Raw genomic sequence first — 18,649 nt, 5'->3', positions numbered from 1 at the left:
CTGATTTATGTTAATTTTAGATTTTGATGTTTGGATCATGTAACTGGACCTTCCCCCATAACACTCATTTGACCAGTTTTTTGCGTGAGGAAAAGCATTACTCTACTGTGCATGCTTATTAAATATGCACACGAGTATGTCCTTTATATATAGTTTTCTGCTTATCGTTGGCTTGTGTATCCTTCCACCTGGAGTGGTGGAATGGGTCGGACAGATGTTGGCTGTATAGGTGGAGTATAGTTAAGGGTGTCTACATAATTTCAACACAATTAGGCGTATTCTGTGGATGCGTTCACATCTGTGTGTCTCCTGTAAGTGCTGGAGGGCTGTTTCATTGATTCTTAAGGATATCAAATCAGCAACACTATAGCTGTTTTTGATTGACTAATTGCATAATGACTCACCCAGCTGATAGTGCTTCATGTACATCCACAACACTAATGCATCAAGTTTTGTCTACCTATTTGCGTTCTTTTCATGTGGTCTACTGCAAGGAACAAAACTTTTGAAAACTGATGTTTGCATTCCATGTCTGTTTGTAATTACACTTCGTATGGAAAATGCAAATTTCACTTTATTAAAACTGTCAAGACACTATTCTCTTTTGTGTATATTTCATTCTATAGTATGACATATGTGCAAATGAGGCAATTTGACATTTATAACTATATCAAGCCACCTCTGTTCTATCTATTCTATTCCTATTCTATCATGGGGTGTAAGTAGACACATGCTACACCTGGTGCAGATGCTTCTGTTTTTGAGCTGAACACATGTTGAGCAAATGCATCCAACTTTGATTCCCTAACCTGCATTCAATTGAAGCTTCCTAGTTGTTTCTTGTCAACTTAGTGAGGATTACAAAAACAGAGGACATTTGTTTACAGCTATAGTACTAAAACTTGTCAACTATATAATACATACCGGGTATGCATAATGTTTGTTCCCCTAAAGTAGTCACCCATTCACTAACACCAGCTGAAATTACATGATTTACATGGGGCGCATCATTGGCCAACCCAATTCTATACCTCCAAATATTTAGAGATTTGAAATAGAGACAAAATAAGACCCTCTCAATCTGCCCAAACCCTTACCCACCCAGAAACGACCACTGTTCAGTGATATTCTTCCCAATTACATGTAAGTTCTCTATGCTTATGTATTACCCAGTATTGTTTTATTACTGTTTAGCACTTTCTTCAAATGAGCCTTCTGACCTAACAAAGTAATAGTTGGGGCTATGGTTTTGAGCCTTTCACACACTTGTGTTGTCGTTTAACTCTGATAAACAATGTGGGTATGTCTGCTTAGAAATTTTTTTGCAGAGGAATTTTTTGTGTAGATACTGTTATTTTGCTGCCATCTACTGGTAGGGAAGCAGAAATTGAGAACGAACGCCTCCTGTCTAAACTAAACTATTGCTTTAGGGTCAAGGAAGCAACAGTGTTTTTGGAGTTCCTGAGAAGCTGTATTTAATTTCATGCAGCTTTGTTAGTAGTACAATGTTCACGTGTAGGCTTTCTTTTGTGAAGCATTAGTTATACAGGGACCACACAATTTTATCAGTACTTGGAGATAGTTGTTGCTGCCCCATGTTTATTTTAGTTTTTTAGTATAGTGGTGGTCTTGCAACTATTGTATTCAGTTTACTTAATACCCATTATGCATGCCAAAATGTATTTAAAACCATTGTTTGGGAAAATTTAGGGGGTGTCTTGTATTTTTATTGCAAATCCAATAGTCATGGTCAGACCTAAATTCATGTTACATCACAGTTGTTGTGAAAGGGCAGCTGCACATTTGGCACAAGCCGGTTAGCAAGAGAACTAATGCACATGGTTTTTCTTTGCTTTTAGGTATCAGTATTAACCGTGGCTTGTTATGTTTGGGCAATGTCATCAGTGCTTTGGGAGATGAAACAAAGAAAGGTGGCTTTGTGCCATACAGAGATTCAAAGTTAACTCGTCTTCTGCAAGGTAATATTGGTTCTTGTGCTATTTTGTGATTAAATAAATTATAGGACTCGCAGGTATGTTACTAACTCTTTTAATAAATTAGACCTCTTGTGAAAACACGAAAAAAAGATGTGTGCAGATTTTTGTTCATTTGGTGCTTGTTAATTAAGTGCAGCACTTTTTATCATCCAGACAGCAGACTTTGTGGTGTGTTACAGCATTGTACCAATCTATTGCTTTCTCACATTTGCCTCAAAAATAAGGCACTATGTTTTTGTGACTATTTCCTAATTGAAACCCATGCCTATCTATTTCTTTTTAATAAATATGCATCACAAATCCGTTGTAGTAAAGTTTGATCCTAGTAGTGCAAATAGACTACTTACAGTATTTAGTCGTGCAATGATGCAGCGATGGGGAGTGGCATCAACACAGCTTGCAGATCAAGAATCTGCAGGGAAAAGGTAGAAGAGATACACACTAGCAGAGTCCTTCCTTCTATTTTGCACATTTAACCCCTAAGTGAAGTATATTGAAGAGAACTGAATTTTCTAAGTGGGAAAGTTCCAGATGAGGACTGCTGTCCAAATCTTCATAAGTCTTTACCAGGTTAAATTGTGCAGTGACAGCTCACAAGGGAGCAGGCACTGGCTGCGTAACTGGGTGGGAGGTTTAAACTTCTGGAATTGTGGTTCGTGTATTCTATCCATCAGATTTTTGGATTAGATGAAGCTTCTGTCCATTCAGATGCAGCATATAATGCATCACTCCCATCTGACCTACTTGAATAAATCAAGTTTAGGCAGCTAGCACGGATTTGGCTCTCCTCTTCATCATGCCAGCCTGCATTGAGCAGAGCTATTCCCAGTTTGCCTTGGACCAAAAGTGATCTAGTGTTTTTAATACATTTAGCTTTGGTTTGAAATACAAATTATTTGATAATTTTTCAGTGTCTACACAATGTAGAGTAGTTTGTTAGGTCTTTGCATAGGATACATTAATATTCCAATTGGATTGTATTTTGTTGGACTTATATAAATAAATATACAATTTCACAGATTCCCTGGGAGGTAACAGCCATACACTCATGATCGCATGTGTTAGTCCTGCTGATTCTAACATGGAAGAGACCCTAAACACACTCCGATACGCAGACAGAGCCAGAAAGATCAAGAATAAGCCTATAGTGAACACTGATCCGCAGGCTGCAGAGCTTCACAGGCTAAAGCAGCAGGTGAAACATTAGGATTTCCTAAAGAAAGTTCACACACATGAGGGAAACTTTCTTAAGAATATTATAATTTTTCAAAATATTTTTTCTTACAGGTGCAAGAACTGCAGGTTTATTTGCTACAGGCCCATGGAGGAACGCTACCTGTCTTGACAAAGTAAGAACATGAAGCTTTGTTTAGTGCAGTATTCATGAAGCACTGGAAAACTATTTAATTAGTGAAGTAATCCTCCTCCGCTTTGAAACTAGATATCCCCAGCATTGAGCATTTTTAAGTTAAAAAGCTTTTGTTTTTATTTTTTGGGGGTTTTTACTTGTGGAGTATTATTGTACTTGAAACATTTTCCCCTAAGGTTGCCTGGTTGTTAGGAGAAAGTTTGTTTCAGCATGGCAAGCCTTTTATGTACTTTAAAACCTTGCAAATTCTGAATGACTCAATAGGTGTAGGGTGGCATCTTACTGCTGCCTGACAGAGCGAGTCTCCCAGGACATCCTCTGGAGCATTTTATAGGTTGAACTTGATGGACTGGTGTCGGGGTTTTTTTTTTTGGTTTTTTTTTTTCAACCTCATCAACTATGTATGTCACTTGTCTGTGTTTCAATTTAAAATTTTAGGGCTGTAGTACTTCCTGGTTTTTCATTGTTAGCTAAGTAATGTCACCACAATCATGTAGGTTATATAACCAGTGATGCACAACTGGATGATGCTAATACTGTCTTGCCACATCCCTTTGCTAAATGCTGTCAAAAAGAGTTTTGGAGTAGAGCTTCTTTTGAGCCACTCTGAGGGCTATATTTAATCCTTTAAGAGGCAGTATAAAACGGAATCCTCTTTCCCTTTTAGCACACCCTGCTCCTCCCTGCATAGGAGCGAAGTTTAAAATCTTGTGTTCTCTTCTTCTCACCTCCTTGCTCCTAAGGGACCCCGTCACTATTGCCACATGTAGGGAGTCCCACGTTGCACTGTGCTATTGGCCGACTGTCTATCAAAGGTGTGGGTTTCAAGTGATTCCACTCTTCCGGATGGGAGCTGGTAGTTAGTCAGCCCCCATGAATATTTGGTAAGTGGGTCATTTGTTGGCTATGGTAGATCCGCAACTTGCATAATCTGGTCTTTAGGAGATATCCTTTTGGAGGGTGTGGACAGGTCAGCACCTCCATGGCAAGCTTTCCTCGCAGATGGAGGAAAGCCAAAATACACACACTTGGCCCTGCAGTCCCAAGCTCTCCTACTCTGCATGTCCACTGTATGGAATTTTTGAGTGAGGTATGTTTCCTTTTGAGTGGGCTAGTGCCCGAAGATTTCTGCAAGGCTACATTGGCTAATTGCTCAATTTTCTCTCTTATCCTATCTGGGGGACACTGCTACCACAGGGTTGTGTGAGGGGAGTGGAGTGTGGCACTTAACTAGTTAACTTGTTAATGTATCATGCTGACAAACCCCTCCTCTCTGCAAACCCACTGTAGCCTCTTCAGTTTTTAGTTAAGTGCCCAAGGGAGTTGGGCTTGCTTATGCTAGGTGGTTATTTCTTAGTTATAGTTATTTTTATTTTATTTTTTATTTATATGCCTTACAGGAGTGTGCTCTGTCCTATACAGAGCACACTAGTTCCGTGAAAGGTGGCAGCTATCAGACAGTGTGAGCTGGACAGCTTTCACTGACGGCCAAGTACCACTAAAATCTTTTTCTGAGCTCCCTATAATTAGATATGGGGTGTATTAGAAAAACTTATTTCATGCAAATGGATTAATAGGTAGAATACTACTTGCATAGATATTCTTTTGTTTCACACACAGCCTTAACAAGGATACCATCTTTTAACTTCTGTCATAGATTAGTTAGTATTTTCTGTCTATTTCTTGTGCGAATGCCTGTATTACATTTTATTGCTGCGACACTGTTCCTTATAAAATGTCTGACAAGGGTAAAGCATCTTGTGCAAAGTATTATACTTCAAGTATAAAGTTAAATTACCCATTTAACAGGACCCATGGGGCGCATTGTACTGACTGCGGTGAGGTTCCCATAGTAACACAGGCACATACTAACGCACCACCAATAACTGAAACGCCAGCATGGGCGGCTGCCCTGACACAATGGCTTACCACATTGGTACAACTGCTTTCTAAACCGACAATTCTGGCGGTTGTTGCGGTACTCCCTTCAACCTCTGTAACAATAGACCCCTTCAATTCAGGTGGGACCACGGGAATCGGAGTCCGTCGTCTCAGGACAGGCGGGGGATGCATCCGTACTCTCCTCCCAAGCCCCTCCTACTGGAGAACCGGATTGTTCTACATCATTGGTCAGAGGCCTAGATCGGTTAAACTGCTTCTTGTAGGCGCCAAGACCTTTACCCAAGAAAAAGCGACACATGTCTGCTTACTCCCCTCTGTCCCTTTCTGATTCGGGAAGATCCTCAGAAGCCGGAGGACGAGGTTTTAGAGGATTCTGATTCCGCACAGGTAATGGACCCAGAGGAATCTCCCAGATGTCAGGGAATTGATGACCTGGTGGCAGCATTGTGGACTTCTAGACCTAGAGGAGACTAGAACTGTAGATTGAAGGCTCTTTAAAAAGGTCAGGAGACGGGCGATTCTTTTTCCACCATCAGTGGAGTTAAAAGAGATCGCAGAAGCATCCTGGAAACAACCTGATCACAGGTTTGTTATTCCACGAAGGTACCTTGCTCTATACCCATTGTAGGAGGAATGAGTTAAACCGTTGAGAACAGGTCCCAAGGGTTGATACGCCAGTGGCACGCTTGGCTTGCCACACCACACTCCCTCTTCCAGGGACAGCCTCCTTGCAGTATCCCACTGACCGTAAGATAGAGGCTTTCTTGAAGTCCACCTACATTGTAGCAGACACTTCATTTAGACCCAAGTTTTCATCAGCATGGGTTGCCAGAGCTATGGAAACATGGGCTGACCAGTTGGCAACAAGTCTGCAGGTTTCAGACTTCTACTGGCCCTTCACTTCAAGGAGGCTTCAGGATACCTATATGAAGCTACCCAAAACGCAGCTTCTATCTCCTCTGTTTCCGCAATGGCAGTTGCGGCCAGGAGGACCGTATGGCTGAAGTCCTGGGAAGCAGACATTGAATCAAAAATCTTTAAAGTCTCTCCCTTTTTCAGGTGGAGTACTATTTGGGCCTGAATTGGACAGCATAATTTGCCAGGCAACAGGAGGCAAAAGTACCTTCCTCTCAGTCAGTGTCCCAAAGTCTAGGACACCCTGGGTTCTCATTTTAGATAGCCCTTTCGTCGGGTGCTTATCTGGTTGGGGACAGACACACAGGTCCAGACCACCTTGCACTAGAGGACACTCGCACCGAGGTAGGTCTTCCTCCTCCTCCACGAACCGTCCTCCAACCAAGCTCCCGAATAAACCAGCAGCTTGACGGTCCTCCATCCCCCCCGGCGGCAGGAGTGGGGGGACGTCTGCTTCTGTTAGAAGATCAGTGGGCAGAGATTTGGATTTGTGGGATTATGATGAGGTTACATAAAAGACCTATCGGGCCCCCAGCCCCTCGTCAATTTTTCGCAACCAGCCTTCCCTGCGACCCACAAAGAAGACAGGCAATGCTCATCTGTGTTGCCTCTCTTTCTGCAGGAGTCATCCAGAAAGTTCCTGAACATCAAGAGACAGGGTTTCTACTCCAACCTCTCTTTGGTCTGAAAGCCGGATGGCTCTTTCCGCCCTATACTGAACCTAAAATGGTTGTACATACAACTGCAGATGGACACGTTTCGGATGGAGTCCCTCAGGTCTGTTATCAATGGACTGGAAGCGAACCAGTACATGGCAACATTAGACTCCTACCTCTATGTTCCTTTCTGGAAGGCACAGCAGGCTCTTCTCAGATTCACAGAGGGACCGTCTCACTACCAGTTCAGAGCTCTCCCATTCGGCCTTTCAACGGCACCAAGGGTGTTTACAAAAATAATGGCGGTGATGGCAGCTTGTCTTCATTCCACAGGTGTGCATATAGTGCCCTACCTGGACGATCTAATCAAGGCTGCCTCTGCTCACCTGCTCGACTGGCAGCTACAGCTCACCATCAGGATCCTGGAGATGCATGGGTGGCTCATAAATTGTTCCAAATCCCAGTTAACCCCTTGCCAGAGAATGACTTTTCTGGGACTGATAATGGATACCAAATAACAGGTATTTCTTCCAGAGGACAAATCACGAGCCTTGTGAGACACAGACTCAACTTTTGACCGGCCGCAGACCGTCGGTCCTCTTATGCATGCGCCTACTAGGAAAGATGGTGTCACCCTTCGAGACTCACCCTTATGGTTGACTTCACTCTCGCTGCTTCCAATGGGACTTCTTAAAGAAGTGGTCAGGATCCCATCAAAAGTTAAAACGCCAATTGATACACTTGTCGCCAGAGGCGAGACAATCCCTCAGATGGACTATTCACCAGGACAATTTGCTAGTCGGCAGGTCTTTTGACCCATGGTCTTGGATCTTAGTATCCACAGACGCCAACCTATGGGGATGGGGGACTGTGGTTCTTCATTTGAGACTTCAGGGACTCTGGTCTGCTCAGAAGACCTCTCTCTTCATCAATATGCTGGAACTGAAAGCCATGTTAAAGGCCTTACAGGGCGCACAGTCCGTCTGCAGTCCGACAATGCCACGGCAGTGTCTTACGTCAACAGACCGGGACGATGACTACATTCCCTCCAACTCCGCAGTTTTTATTACAGGCTTCCAAAAACTGGGAAGCAGTCTATCTAAGCCGGCATGCGATTCTGCCAGGGGAGTGGTCTCTGGTCTTACGATGGGGGACCCCGGACAGAGACCTAATGGAATCTCGTCACAACCTAAAGGTCCAACACTTTTGTTAAAGAGCAGGGGACCCTCTGGCGTTGGCCGTTGATGTAATGACAATGCCCTGGGACTTCAGGTTAGGGTACCTGTTCCCTCCCATTTCCAAGATTCCCCGTGTCCTTCGAAGAGTCAAGCAGGATGGACTTTCAGTGATACTGGTGGCTGCAGCTTGGCCGCGGCGAGTCTGCTATGCAGAAATTCTGTAGATGGAGGTAGGTTCAGGTCTACGGTTACCACTTCGAGAAGAACGCCTTCTTCAAGGACCATACCTCGGCTGAATTTAACGGCATGGCTGTTGAGGGCAACCTTTGGAGGTCCAGAGGTTTTTCTCCACGTGTAGTGGAGACCCTCCTTCATGCTAGAAAGCCAGTCTCTGCTCGAATTTACCACCGCGTCTGGCGTACCTACATTAGATGGTGTGAGAGCCGAACCTGCCACATGGCTTCCTTCTGCCTCTCAAGGTTCCTTGCTTTTCTCCAGGATGGCCTTAATGGGGGCCCTTTCAGTGTTTTTTTTTCACATTCGCCTGGCAGACTTGCCAGACGTCAGGACCTTTCTTCCTACAGGGAGTTCTGCGTATCCAGCCTCCATATGTTCCGCCCACAGCACCCTGGGATCTTAATCTGGTCCTTAATATGCTACAAGGACCTCCCTTTGAACCGTTAGACTGCGGAGTTACGGTTCTTAACATGGAAGGTTGTGTCCCCCAGATGGAATCAGAGAAACTGATTTATCGTGTAAAATTCCTTTTTTAACTTCAATATGTTAGTCCAAGTTATATACCGTATAATCAGGAGAGGATGACTTATGGGCAGCATGAGGCCAACTGCCAGGCTCGCCTGCATTTGGTGCCACTGATCTGTCAAAACCAGCCAGGCCTAAATCAATGGCACAATCTGTTGAGCTTACACAGCTTGCTGCAGGTTCCCAGGAGGTCCGTGTACATGACCTTCCGCCTCCCTCTGCTGAGGCTTCAGAAAACATCTGACTTTTCCTGTTCAGGGGTCTTCAGACTTTCATAGCGACTCTGTCAGAAGAATCTCTCTGGGCACAAAGCCTGGCAGGGCCTTGTTAATGTGTCTTTTCTCTTTATAGAGTATTTTAGAGTTTGCTGCTACAGGTAGGCCTCAGTGTCCTGTTGTGGTTCTGTCATTGGAGGGATCCAACTCGGAGTACTCCTCTTAGGAGTAAGGTGATTTGGACATTGAGGATTCCTCCTGCATTGATGATTACACTAGGCGGCAAGGTGTAGAGGATAAAGTGTTGAGTTGTATAGGAAGCCTTAAATAGGAAGCCATCAACATATAGGACAGCGATGATTGCTAGAACAATGTTAATTCTTTTTGTACTGTCTCCAGTTGAAAGTCATTATGTGCAGTGTGTGATCAAGCTCTGCAAGCCAAATAGCCTCCAGGCATTCTCTCCTCTGCTCACCAAAGCCCAAATGGATGTGCTCCTGATTAACTTGCACACTGAAAAAAAAATAGTGTGTTTTTGGGATGAGAGGGGGTGGGTTTGTGAATTTTTTCTTTTTTTTTCTTTTTGATGCTTAATGGCAAAAAACCAAAATTAAACAATCTGATACCTATAATAAATTTGTTGTAATTCCTCTGTCCCTGCTCTATTCTTAGCATGGAACCATGTGAAAATTTACAGTCTCTATTGGTGAAAAATAAGACTTTGGAGGAGGAAAATGGAAAGCTGAGTCGGGAACTGAGTGAGGCTGCAGAACAGACTGCTCAGATTCTGGAGAAAATTATTTTGGTAAGCTGAGCCCTGCAGCTTAGCATTGTACCTTGTTTGTTTTATATCCTTCACTAGCTTGCAGTTTGTGCAGTAATAGCAGAGGCTTCTTATGTGTCTTAGGTTCCATTGTGTACATAATAGACAATTTATACTGCGGGAGATTCTTTCTGAATTCAATTTAAACTATACACAAGGAAAAGCCAGCAGACCTCAGTGTATTAATTGATAAACAAATGTTTTTGTATAATGTTCACGAATATGTGTGGGATAGTAAAGTTATTTCATGTGAGATCTTTGCCTCTGAAATCTTGTAAAGTGCTATAGTGCAATGTCACACTTATTTTTTTTTTTGTTTTCCCTTCCAGACTGAACAGGAGAATGATAAATTAATCAGTAAGATGGAGGAGCTTCAGCAACATGCAGCGTGAGGGTTTATTTTTACTGGGTTTTTTTTGTTTTGTTTTTTAAATATAATCAAAAGATATAGGGCTCTATTTTTTTTTCTTTATTTCATGTTCTCTTCCTCTTTCTGTTCTTAGGTGCAAGGTTGACCTAGAAAGGTTAGTTGAGAGCCTAGAAGACCAGGAACTAAAGGAAAACTTAGAGGTGATTCGGAACTTACAACAGGTCATTGTGCATCTTCAGGTGAGGCTTTTAAACCTATTCCTCCGTAAAGCATATTTTACAGCTAATCAACAATGAATCAAATATGAAGCTTGTGGTTCTATGTTTTAAATATAAACTTATTTTAATTTATTGAAAGTAGATATTGAAAGTAGATATATAGATATACATAATTATATTATATACATTATATACACACACACCTCTAATGTTTACTTTTATTGTTAGTTCTCAGTCCAGGAAAATATATTTTGGTCCTGCATTATATTCCCAGTTGGAATACATACATAATTGTCCCTCAATTGGTAATATGCTGCTGCTCCACCTTAATGAAACAATGCTTATTTGGATAAACACAGGCTTTGTTTTTTCCTTCCTTGCTCTGTTAATTGTTTCGTTTGTGGTCCTGTGGAGAGGTATGTCTAAGTGACTGTTTGTCTATCTCTGATCCTTCCTTATCTTTATCAGGATGAAAGCGCAGGAATTGCTGCGTCTATTGAAGCAGCGGTTGAGAATGTCTCAAATTCTCCTCAGTCTGAAGAGGTAAGACCTGTGTTATATAATTATCCGAATTTTAAAAAGCTACATTTACTGCCAGTCAGAAAATGAAGCAAATATCATATATCTTTTCTAATTTGATATCTCAAATTTTATGTTGAAGCGGTTATGCATGCAAATTGGGGATGCTTTTCTTTAAAGGGCTTTTATTGATTTCATGTGTAATTGATCGCAAACTGCGAAGATTTGTACATAAAAAAAAAAAAAAGGAATATAGGATGCTTTCTATTATATCAATATAAATATAATGTTGTAAGCATCAAGAGATATCAAACTGTCATCACTATATCCCTGGATAGACATGGGTTTAGACCCTGCTAGGCTTATGATTAGGTAGTCCTTTTGAGACACAAACGCATTTGAGGCCACATAGATGCCTCATGCCAGCTGGACAGGCCATTCATGTACATGCAACTGCTGAATATCTTACAAGTAATGTGTTACTAAGGGCTGCAGACTGTCCTAGCATTAAAATTAAGGTGAAGATGCCATGAACATAGTTCTTCTTTGAATACAGAAACTTGCATTGTGTAACAAAGATGGCACATTTATAGCAAAAATGTCATGCAAGGTAAACCTGTCTACTTAATAACAATTACATCGATTATTTAGTGCTGTATATACAATCATTTACATTGGTCTCATTGGATCTTCGTCAAAAATCTACCACACGAGCCCACACCCAAGGGTCCATTTTTGTCAGCAGCCAATTAGGGCACATGGATCTGGTTATACCAGCCTGGGCTAAATCTTTGGCCCAGTTTGTTAGTATGCTACCATAGCTCCGTACACGACCCCGTGGGGTGAGTGAAGAGAACCATCCTTCTGCCATTGATGAAAACTCAGCGCGCAGGTCCGTTCATCAGGGGGAGGGTGGTCCTTTCACTATGTGAGGACTAAACCTGGTGAGTCGTGTTTGGACCTGAAACCAAGCGAGGTCAGTCAAGAGCCTTATGGCATTGCCTTTTCTTTAGAGTTCTGAATTGTCCGAGTCCTGCGAGGGTTTAGACTCTGAGTTCTCCTCTCGGTAGGAGGGCAAGGCAGTGGTGGACTGAGTAATGATGATTCCTTGCACTTGGTGTAGGATTCCACTATGCAGTAGTGTGAACACTAAATATTCAAGTCGGTCAGGTCCGTGTTACTGACCAATATGCTGTTTAAAAGGAAGAAGAAAGTGTTTTTCTTTCTTCCTCAGATGACTTGCTAGTGAATTGTGGTCCAAACCTGAAAGCGGGTTTCACTCATCATGCAAATTGCAGACTTCTTGTCCTCCTCTTGTGTGGACACTGATAAATAGGATTCTCCACACATGGTGGATGCACCCATAGCTTGATTGTCCAGGGCAACTGGTATTCGCATTTCAATTGCTACTGCCCTCAGGGTTGGCCGAGATCATTGAAACAATTGTTAAGTCAATAGATGTTGTGGCTGGGGTATCTCAGACACCTATATAGCCAAAGCATGATTTATATCCAATGTGCGAGGTCCCAGGTTTTAGTATTCACACTGCAGGTAATGCAAGGGGTCACGCTTGGGCAGCCAGTGGGCCGCCTTCTAAGCTGTCAGATAAACTGCATGTCAGTTAGTCTGCACATCGGAATACATCTGTTGTGGGAGCCCATCTGCTTCTCTACAGGCATCAATGGTTCAGTTCATAGGTGTGGACATCCCATTGTTTGCAGACTAGAATGGAATGCCATTCTATTTGAACCTCCTCTTGGGCAGAAGGTATCCGTCTGGTTTCTGAGCCGATTTGAACCTCAAGACTCTGAACACCCAGATTTGACTGAAAAAGTTAAAGATGGAATCTGAGGTCTGTCATATCCAGCAATGAATGGATTGAGTTGATGGAATCCAATATAGTTCCTATCCAGACACTTGTCTTTCTAGGTCTGCTGTTTGACATCTTACACATCTACTGCACTGATTATTAAGCTTTCTATTAGCTCTCAAACAGATCTCTATTCATTTGAGCAAGAAAATCCTGGGGAAGTGGGTCTTGACCTTCAAGGCTGTGCAATTTTTGCAGTTCCATTCACAAGCATTTCCGATCGAGTTTATATTTGAATAGAACAGGGCTCACAATCGCTTGACCAGCCAATTCACCAAACAGTCTCCGAAGATGCACCATTTTCTCCTTTTGTACTGTGCAACTAGCTCTGATTTTGGAGGCGAATTACAAATGTCCCACTCACGGTCACTTATCTACCATTGCTGTAATTCTTTTCAATTATTGTCTAGTTTTGTGTTCATTTATATAGGTAAGACTTTTCAGATGTGATTTATACAAAGAAAAGGGAACTTCGAGTCCTTACACTCAAATATATGAAAATTTGTATCACTGTCCCTGCTGTTTCTGACTTTAAAGGACAAGAATGCAGGAGCACATTTTAGACACTAAACACATACTAATCACAATAAGACACAATTGTGTAATATTGCTTTATAATACCTGAAATAAACTTGAGGTACTTGATGTACATTTTAATAATATTGTGAATGCCCATCTACCGTGACATAGTGGGATTGTCTGACAGTTCTTTCAAGCATTTAATGGACTGCATAGAATTGTGATTGTAAATTCCACATGGGAAATATGTATGGTTTAACTCAGGGGTGTCCAACCTTTTAGCTTCCCTGGGCCACATTGGAAGACGACGAGTTGGTTTGGGTCGCACATAAGATACACTAACAATAACGATAGCTGATCATCTAAAATACCATAGAAAACATAGTTAACATATATATATATTTGAAAAAAAAGTGAGAGATATATATAGATATATATATATATATATATATATCTCTTTTTTTCAAATCCCCCTATACTTACCTTTCAATTGCCCTGTTCAAAAAATCCTCTCTAGTTATTATACTATAATCACTTTTTGTATTGTTTCGATGCAATATAAATAAAGTGCATTTAAGCCAGGCATTGTATATCAGGGTGCCCTGACCAGGCCTGCGGTACCTGACATATCTGTGACCCCAAATTGTGACCTGTTTTGCTAATTACACCACTATGTTAGTTAAGGGATAACAACTTATAATGGGCCAAAGAGAATAATATATAATGCCCCATTAGTATTACAAGTAGAAGTATGTAGCAGGGAGATAAAGTCCATGATGCTCCGGGACCAGGTGACTTTTATTCACTGGTCAGCGTCCCTTGAAATAATAAAAAAAATCCCCCCTTAACTTACCTTTTAATCGGCTTGTTCTCCTGTCCTCTTCTCTTCTTTTCTCCAATTCTGTGCTGCTGATTGTTCTTCTCGCGCGGGTGACTCCTCTGTGCTGCGCTCCACAATGGATGTTGGGCGTGATGACATCACGCCCGACATTCACTGCGAGCACCGAACGGAGGATGAGACAAGGGAGGGAACCGGAGTACCAGCTGACGTGACCGTGTGACCGCAAGGTAAGTATTTTCTTTTCTTTTTTTTGCTGGATTTATTTTTCCACTAACAGTGCTGCCCCCTTGCCACAACCAAAACTTCTTCTGGGCCACATTCACAGGCGTGCTGGGCCGCATGCGGGCCGTGGGTTGGACAACCATGGTTTAACTGATCAGTGATGCAATTGTGGATGGAGTGTTTATTTTTTTATTTCTCAATGTCTATAAATATTTGTACTTAAATATCACAAAGAACAAAGAAGCTATTATGGTTTTGTTTTGATCTTCAGAACTTGTTGGACAGCGGAGAAAAACGCTCTTCTGATGGATTCACCACACATCATGCTCTTAGGCAAGCACAGCTCTCTAAGGAACTGATTGAGTTAAATAAAGCATTGGTGCTGAAAGAAGCTCTGGCAAGAAAGATGGTTCAGAATGACAATAAGCTGGAGCCCATGCAGAGTGAATACCAGGTATACCGTCACAATGAACGATAACCGTTTAGGTTATAGGGAGGGAAGGTGGCATTGGCTGACTATTGTCCAGTGTCTGGCTTAGCTGTTTTTCTCTTGAGCTCTTCTGTCTGAATGCAAACTTGTTATGACCATATTTCCCCTTTTGGTTATTTTTTAGTTTCCTTGTTTATGTAATCTTATTTTGTGTGCAGAATAATATAAAAACATTGGAAACTGAAGTGGACGCTTTACAGAAAGAGAAGGAAGAGCTAATACTGGCTCTTCATTCTGCGAAAAAAGACACCAACCAAGCAAAGTAAGTAAATTATGGCATATTCTTGTAAAAGCATGTTGAATTAGAGGTATGAGAACAGTTTTATTTGGTGTGATGGCATGTTTGTATCCAATTTAAATAATGTGATGGCACATTAAAAGGAACTTAAGGTGTCTGCACTCGTGACAGATGTTTTCATGGTTTATTGCAAAACTGATTCTCCGATGTGACTCTTTGAATCTGCATTTTCTGCAAGATGTAATTTTTTATTTTCAAATACAATTTTTGCATTGCTAACGGCTTTTGTTTGTAGGCTAAGCGAGCGAAGACGGAAAAGACTACAGGAGCTTGAAGGTCAGATGGCAGAGCTGAAGAAAAAGTTGAATGAGCAATCAAAGCTTCTGAAACTAAGAGAATCCACTGAGAAAACAGTTTCCAAACTCAACCATGAGATTCAAGTAAGTGGGGCAGCCAAAGGTGGTTTCTACTAATGTATTGTAATCCTTTAAAAACTAAAACTATACCTACTCCAACCCAGTTATTTAGCTTGTAGTACAATGGTTAGTGTCTTGCTTATTCTTTTGTACAGGCAATGAAAATGCAGAGAGTGCAGCTCATGAGGCAGATGAAGGAGGATGCTGAAAAGTTCCGCTCTTTTAAACAACAAAAAACTAAGGAAGTTATTCAACTTAAGGAAAAGGTGATTGGGAGTGGAACAGTTGCGCCTACATATTATTTTGGATGTACTTGGTACTTATAGTGCTACATTTTTATAGGATCGTAAACGTCAATATGAACTACTGAAGCTAGAAAGGGATTTCCAGAAGCAAGCCAATGTGCTGCGGAGAAAAACTGAAGAGGTGAGCTCTCTGCTAGTGCCCGACATAATTAGCTTTCTCTACAGTGTGCTGTATAGTAACAATATTCACATTTCAGGCAGCAACTGCCAACAAGCGCTTGAAAGAAGCTCTACAGCGACAGAAAGAAGTGATGGATAGGCGCAAAGATGCTCAAAACAAAGGCATGGAAGGGGCTTCAGCTAGAGTTAAGGTATGTGAAGTGTTTGTTGCAAGCTGTCTACAGTCAAGTCCTTGGGTAGAAGTCTTGTATTTGTCTGGTTCTTTTTGTGACTACAATATTGCCAGATATTTAGATACTATCATTGGTGTAAAGTGCATGGTTATGGGAAATAGCATAACTTTGAACAACTTTTTTGTACATGGGTGAGTGGGCAGTTCCTATGACAAATTGGTTTTACAATAATAAGTCAGCAAACTGGGTTAATGATGATGTGTGAATAGCGAAGGTATTTAGTAGGTTAACAAGGCCTGCTTGTTTTTCATAGAGTTGGCTGGCCAATGAGGTAGAGGTCCTTGTGAGTACAGAGGAAGCTCAGAGACACCTAAACGATCTCCTTGAGGACCGCAAACTTCTGGCTCAGGATATAGCACAGCTGAAGCAGAAAGATTCTGGAGAGCCTATACCTACTAAGATCCGCGTGAGTAGAATAAATGACCATGAGGGGGGTTGGGCAGGAAAATATTTAGCAGTGAATGCTTTTGGCACCAGGTATTTCTTTTAGTTAACATGGTATTGTGGATTTGTTTAGAGACGCACCTACACAGTGGCAGAACTTGAGAAGATGGAGAAGGAAGCCTCTGTCACCAAGCAGGTTGAGAGCTTGGAAACAGAAATGGAGCTCAGGTAATCTACTATTACTACATATCCTGGTTAATCGATCTGCATGATAGCTTGTTGGCATGGCAAGTCTATGATTTTACTGCAGTCACTTCCTTTTGTTTAAGTAAAGTTTGCACTGAATTTCTCATACATCCAATTGGGGGACGCTGGAAACTTTGGTATAGAAGTGCAGACGTGAGCGCAAGCACTTTCAGGTAAAACTCCAACAAAGACTGAGCTCCTCACCCTCTATATCCCATAGCCTCTAAGAAGCAGGTGTGGTTTTGTTTTTGTTTTGTATTTTTATTGCTCCCTGAGGCAGCATTAAATTTAATAGTTTAATTCATTTAATTTTCTTTATTTATATTCCTTTGTAGTTTAGCTGCTGCAGCGGTGACAAACTGCTCTAATTGCAGCTGTCTGGGCAAAATTCTAAGCCCAGTCTATATCACAGCTAGTCCTAGTGTGGTGAGCGGGGACATTACTCCTTCAGTTTCCACCCTCATTACTTCATGTACTGAGCCTGGTTTGGTCAGTGTTGCCAAATCTGTGCAGGGCTTAGTGAGTGTTAGAGTGAGGTAGACTTAGAATCTACCTCTATCAAAACCAAGCAAGTGCCACAGCCCTGCAATAGTCCTCTCCTGGGAGGGATTGAACGCTGGCTTTGGCAATAACTGCTCGATCCTCTGTTAGGCTAATCCTGGCATCCACCTGGGTTAACAAAGCGTTAGGAAAGTGGTCAGAGCCCTTTTCAGAAGAACTGCACTTGAGTAAACAAAGCTCAGAATTGATGTGTGCTGACTACATCAGAGAGACATTAGAGTTGCTGGGTGATGGTAGACGTACTGGGGTCAGAATTTATGCGTCTGGTTGGGGCACTATGTATGCTGTGGCTTAAAGCTTGAGAGATTGTCTTAGAATCTTAGAGGGCTCGCGTCCTGTTCATTTTTGAGTAATGTCCTGTTTGGCCTTGAACTTGATAACATTGTCAGTCCACAGAGGGAAGTTTCTTCTAGTTAATGCTCCAAAATTAAGAGGTCCTAAATTTCAGTTACTTCACTTTTTCTGAAAGACTAGGGGTGCAAATTCCATTTGGGGACAGCTTAGGGCTTGACTGGCTTGGTCAGCTGAATGACCAGCCTCCATACCTTCAGATAAACAATCGCCACCTGTGGTGGTAGCCCACCTCCTCTTCAGGGATTGGTGGTTCAGTTCCATGTCAGAATCCTGGGTGAGAGGATTTATAGACTGGGAAGACGACCTAAAAATTCAGAAGTCTCCTTCCAGATGCTTTTTCACCAATGGTCTTCTCTGAGACGAAACATAGAGTAGCTCTGCAGGAGGCCCATTCAGTCCCAGAAGAACAGAAAATGTTAGAATTCTGTTCAAACATTGTCCTTGTCCCAAAACCGGAAGGCACTTTATGGCCCATTTTGGGAATAAAAGAAACACATTTTGCAGTGGACAGGTTTAAGATGGTATCCTTGAACTGCCATAAACTGCGTGGAGCAGAAAATGAGTTCCTGGGCCCAATTGACAACAGAAATGTATACTTACATGTCCCATTCTGGGAAGGCCAGCAATGCTTTCTCAGACTTGCAGTCTGGTCTTGCCAATCAATTTCAACCTCTATCTTTTGGCCTCTCTACAATGCCACTCACAAAGATTATTACAGCTATGGCTGCCCTTCTGAGGTCAAGGGGATTGATCTTCATCCCTTAGCTGGGTGACCTGTTAGTCAAGCCAAGATCCTCAACTTTGCTCTAGGCCCATATTCAGATGACGGGTAAATCATCCACTATCAGAAATGCCGCCTAGCTCCTGCCCGGCAAGTTACCTTTCTAGGGTTGCTATTCAGCAGCAGAGTATTTGTCGGAAGACTA

At 42.0% G+C, this 18,649-nt stretch overlaps 1 protein-coding gene across 1 annotated transcript in view; it reads left to right on the top strand.

The window, feature by feature from the left end:
* KIF4A (kinesin family member 4A) overlaps window positions 1–18,649 on the top strand; it is a 40,730-nt gene that overhangs the window by 12,835 nt on the left and 9,246 nt on the right. Inside the window, exons 8-22 of the mRNA XM_075184505.1 lie at window positions 1,860–1,979; window positions 3,017–3,192; window positions 3,285–3,346; window positions 9,667–9,799; window positions 10,147–10,205; window positions 10,321–10,426; window positions 10,874–10,948; window positions 14,648–14,830; window positions 15,025–15,128; window positions 15,400–15,544; window positions 15,676–15,786; window positions 15,863–15,946; window positions 16,023–16,136; window positions 16,432–16,584; window positions 16,696–16,790. Of these exons, the coding sequence (XP_075040606.1) occupies window positions 1,860–1,979; window positions 3,017–3,192; window positions 3,285–3,346; window positions 9,667–9,799; window positions 10,147–10,205; window positions 10,321–10,426; window positions 10,874–10,948; window positions 14,648–14,830; window positions 15,025–15,128; window positions 15,400–15,544; window positions 15,676–15,786; window positions 15,863–15,946; window positions 16,023–16,136; window positions 16,432–16,584; window positions 16,696–16,790 (1,720 nt within the window). The remainder of the gene's footprint in view (window positions 1–1,859; window positions 1,980–3,016; window positions 3,193–3,284; window positions 3,347–9,666; window positions 9,800–10,146; window positions 10,206–10,320; window positions 10,427–10,873; window positions 10,949–14,647; window positions 14,831–15,024; window positions 15,129–15,399; window positions 15,545–15,675; window positions 15,787–15,862; window positions 15,947–16,022; window positions 16,137–16,431; window positions 16,585–16,695; window positions 16,791–18,649) is intronic.

This window comes from Mixophyes fleayi, chromosome 9 (assembly GCF_038048845.1).
Source record: "Mixophyes fleayi isolate aMixFle1 chromosome 9, aMixFle1.hap1, whole genome shotgun sequence".
Classification (NCBI taxonomy): Eukaryota; Metazoa; Chordata; class Amphibia; order Anura; family Limnodynastidae; genus Mixophyes; species Mixophyes fleayi.
The sequence above is the reverse complement of the archived record's forward strand: the minus strand, read 5'-3'. Positions and strand labels throughout refer to the sequence as shown.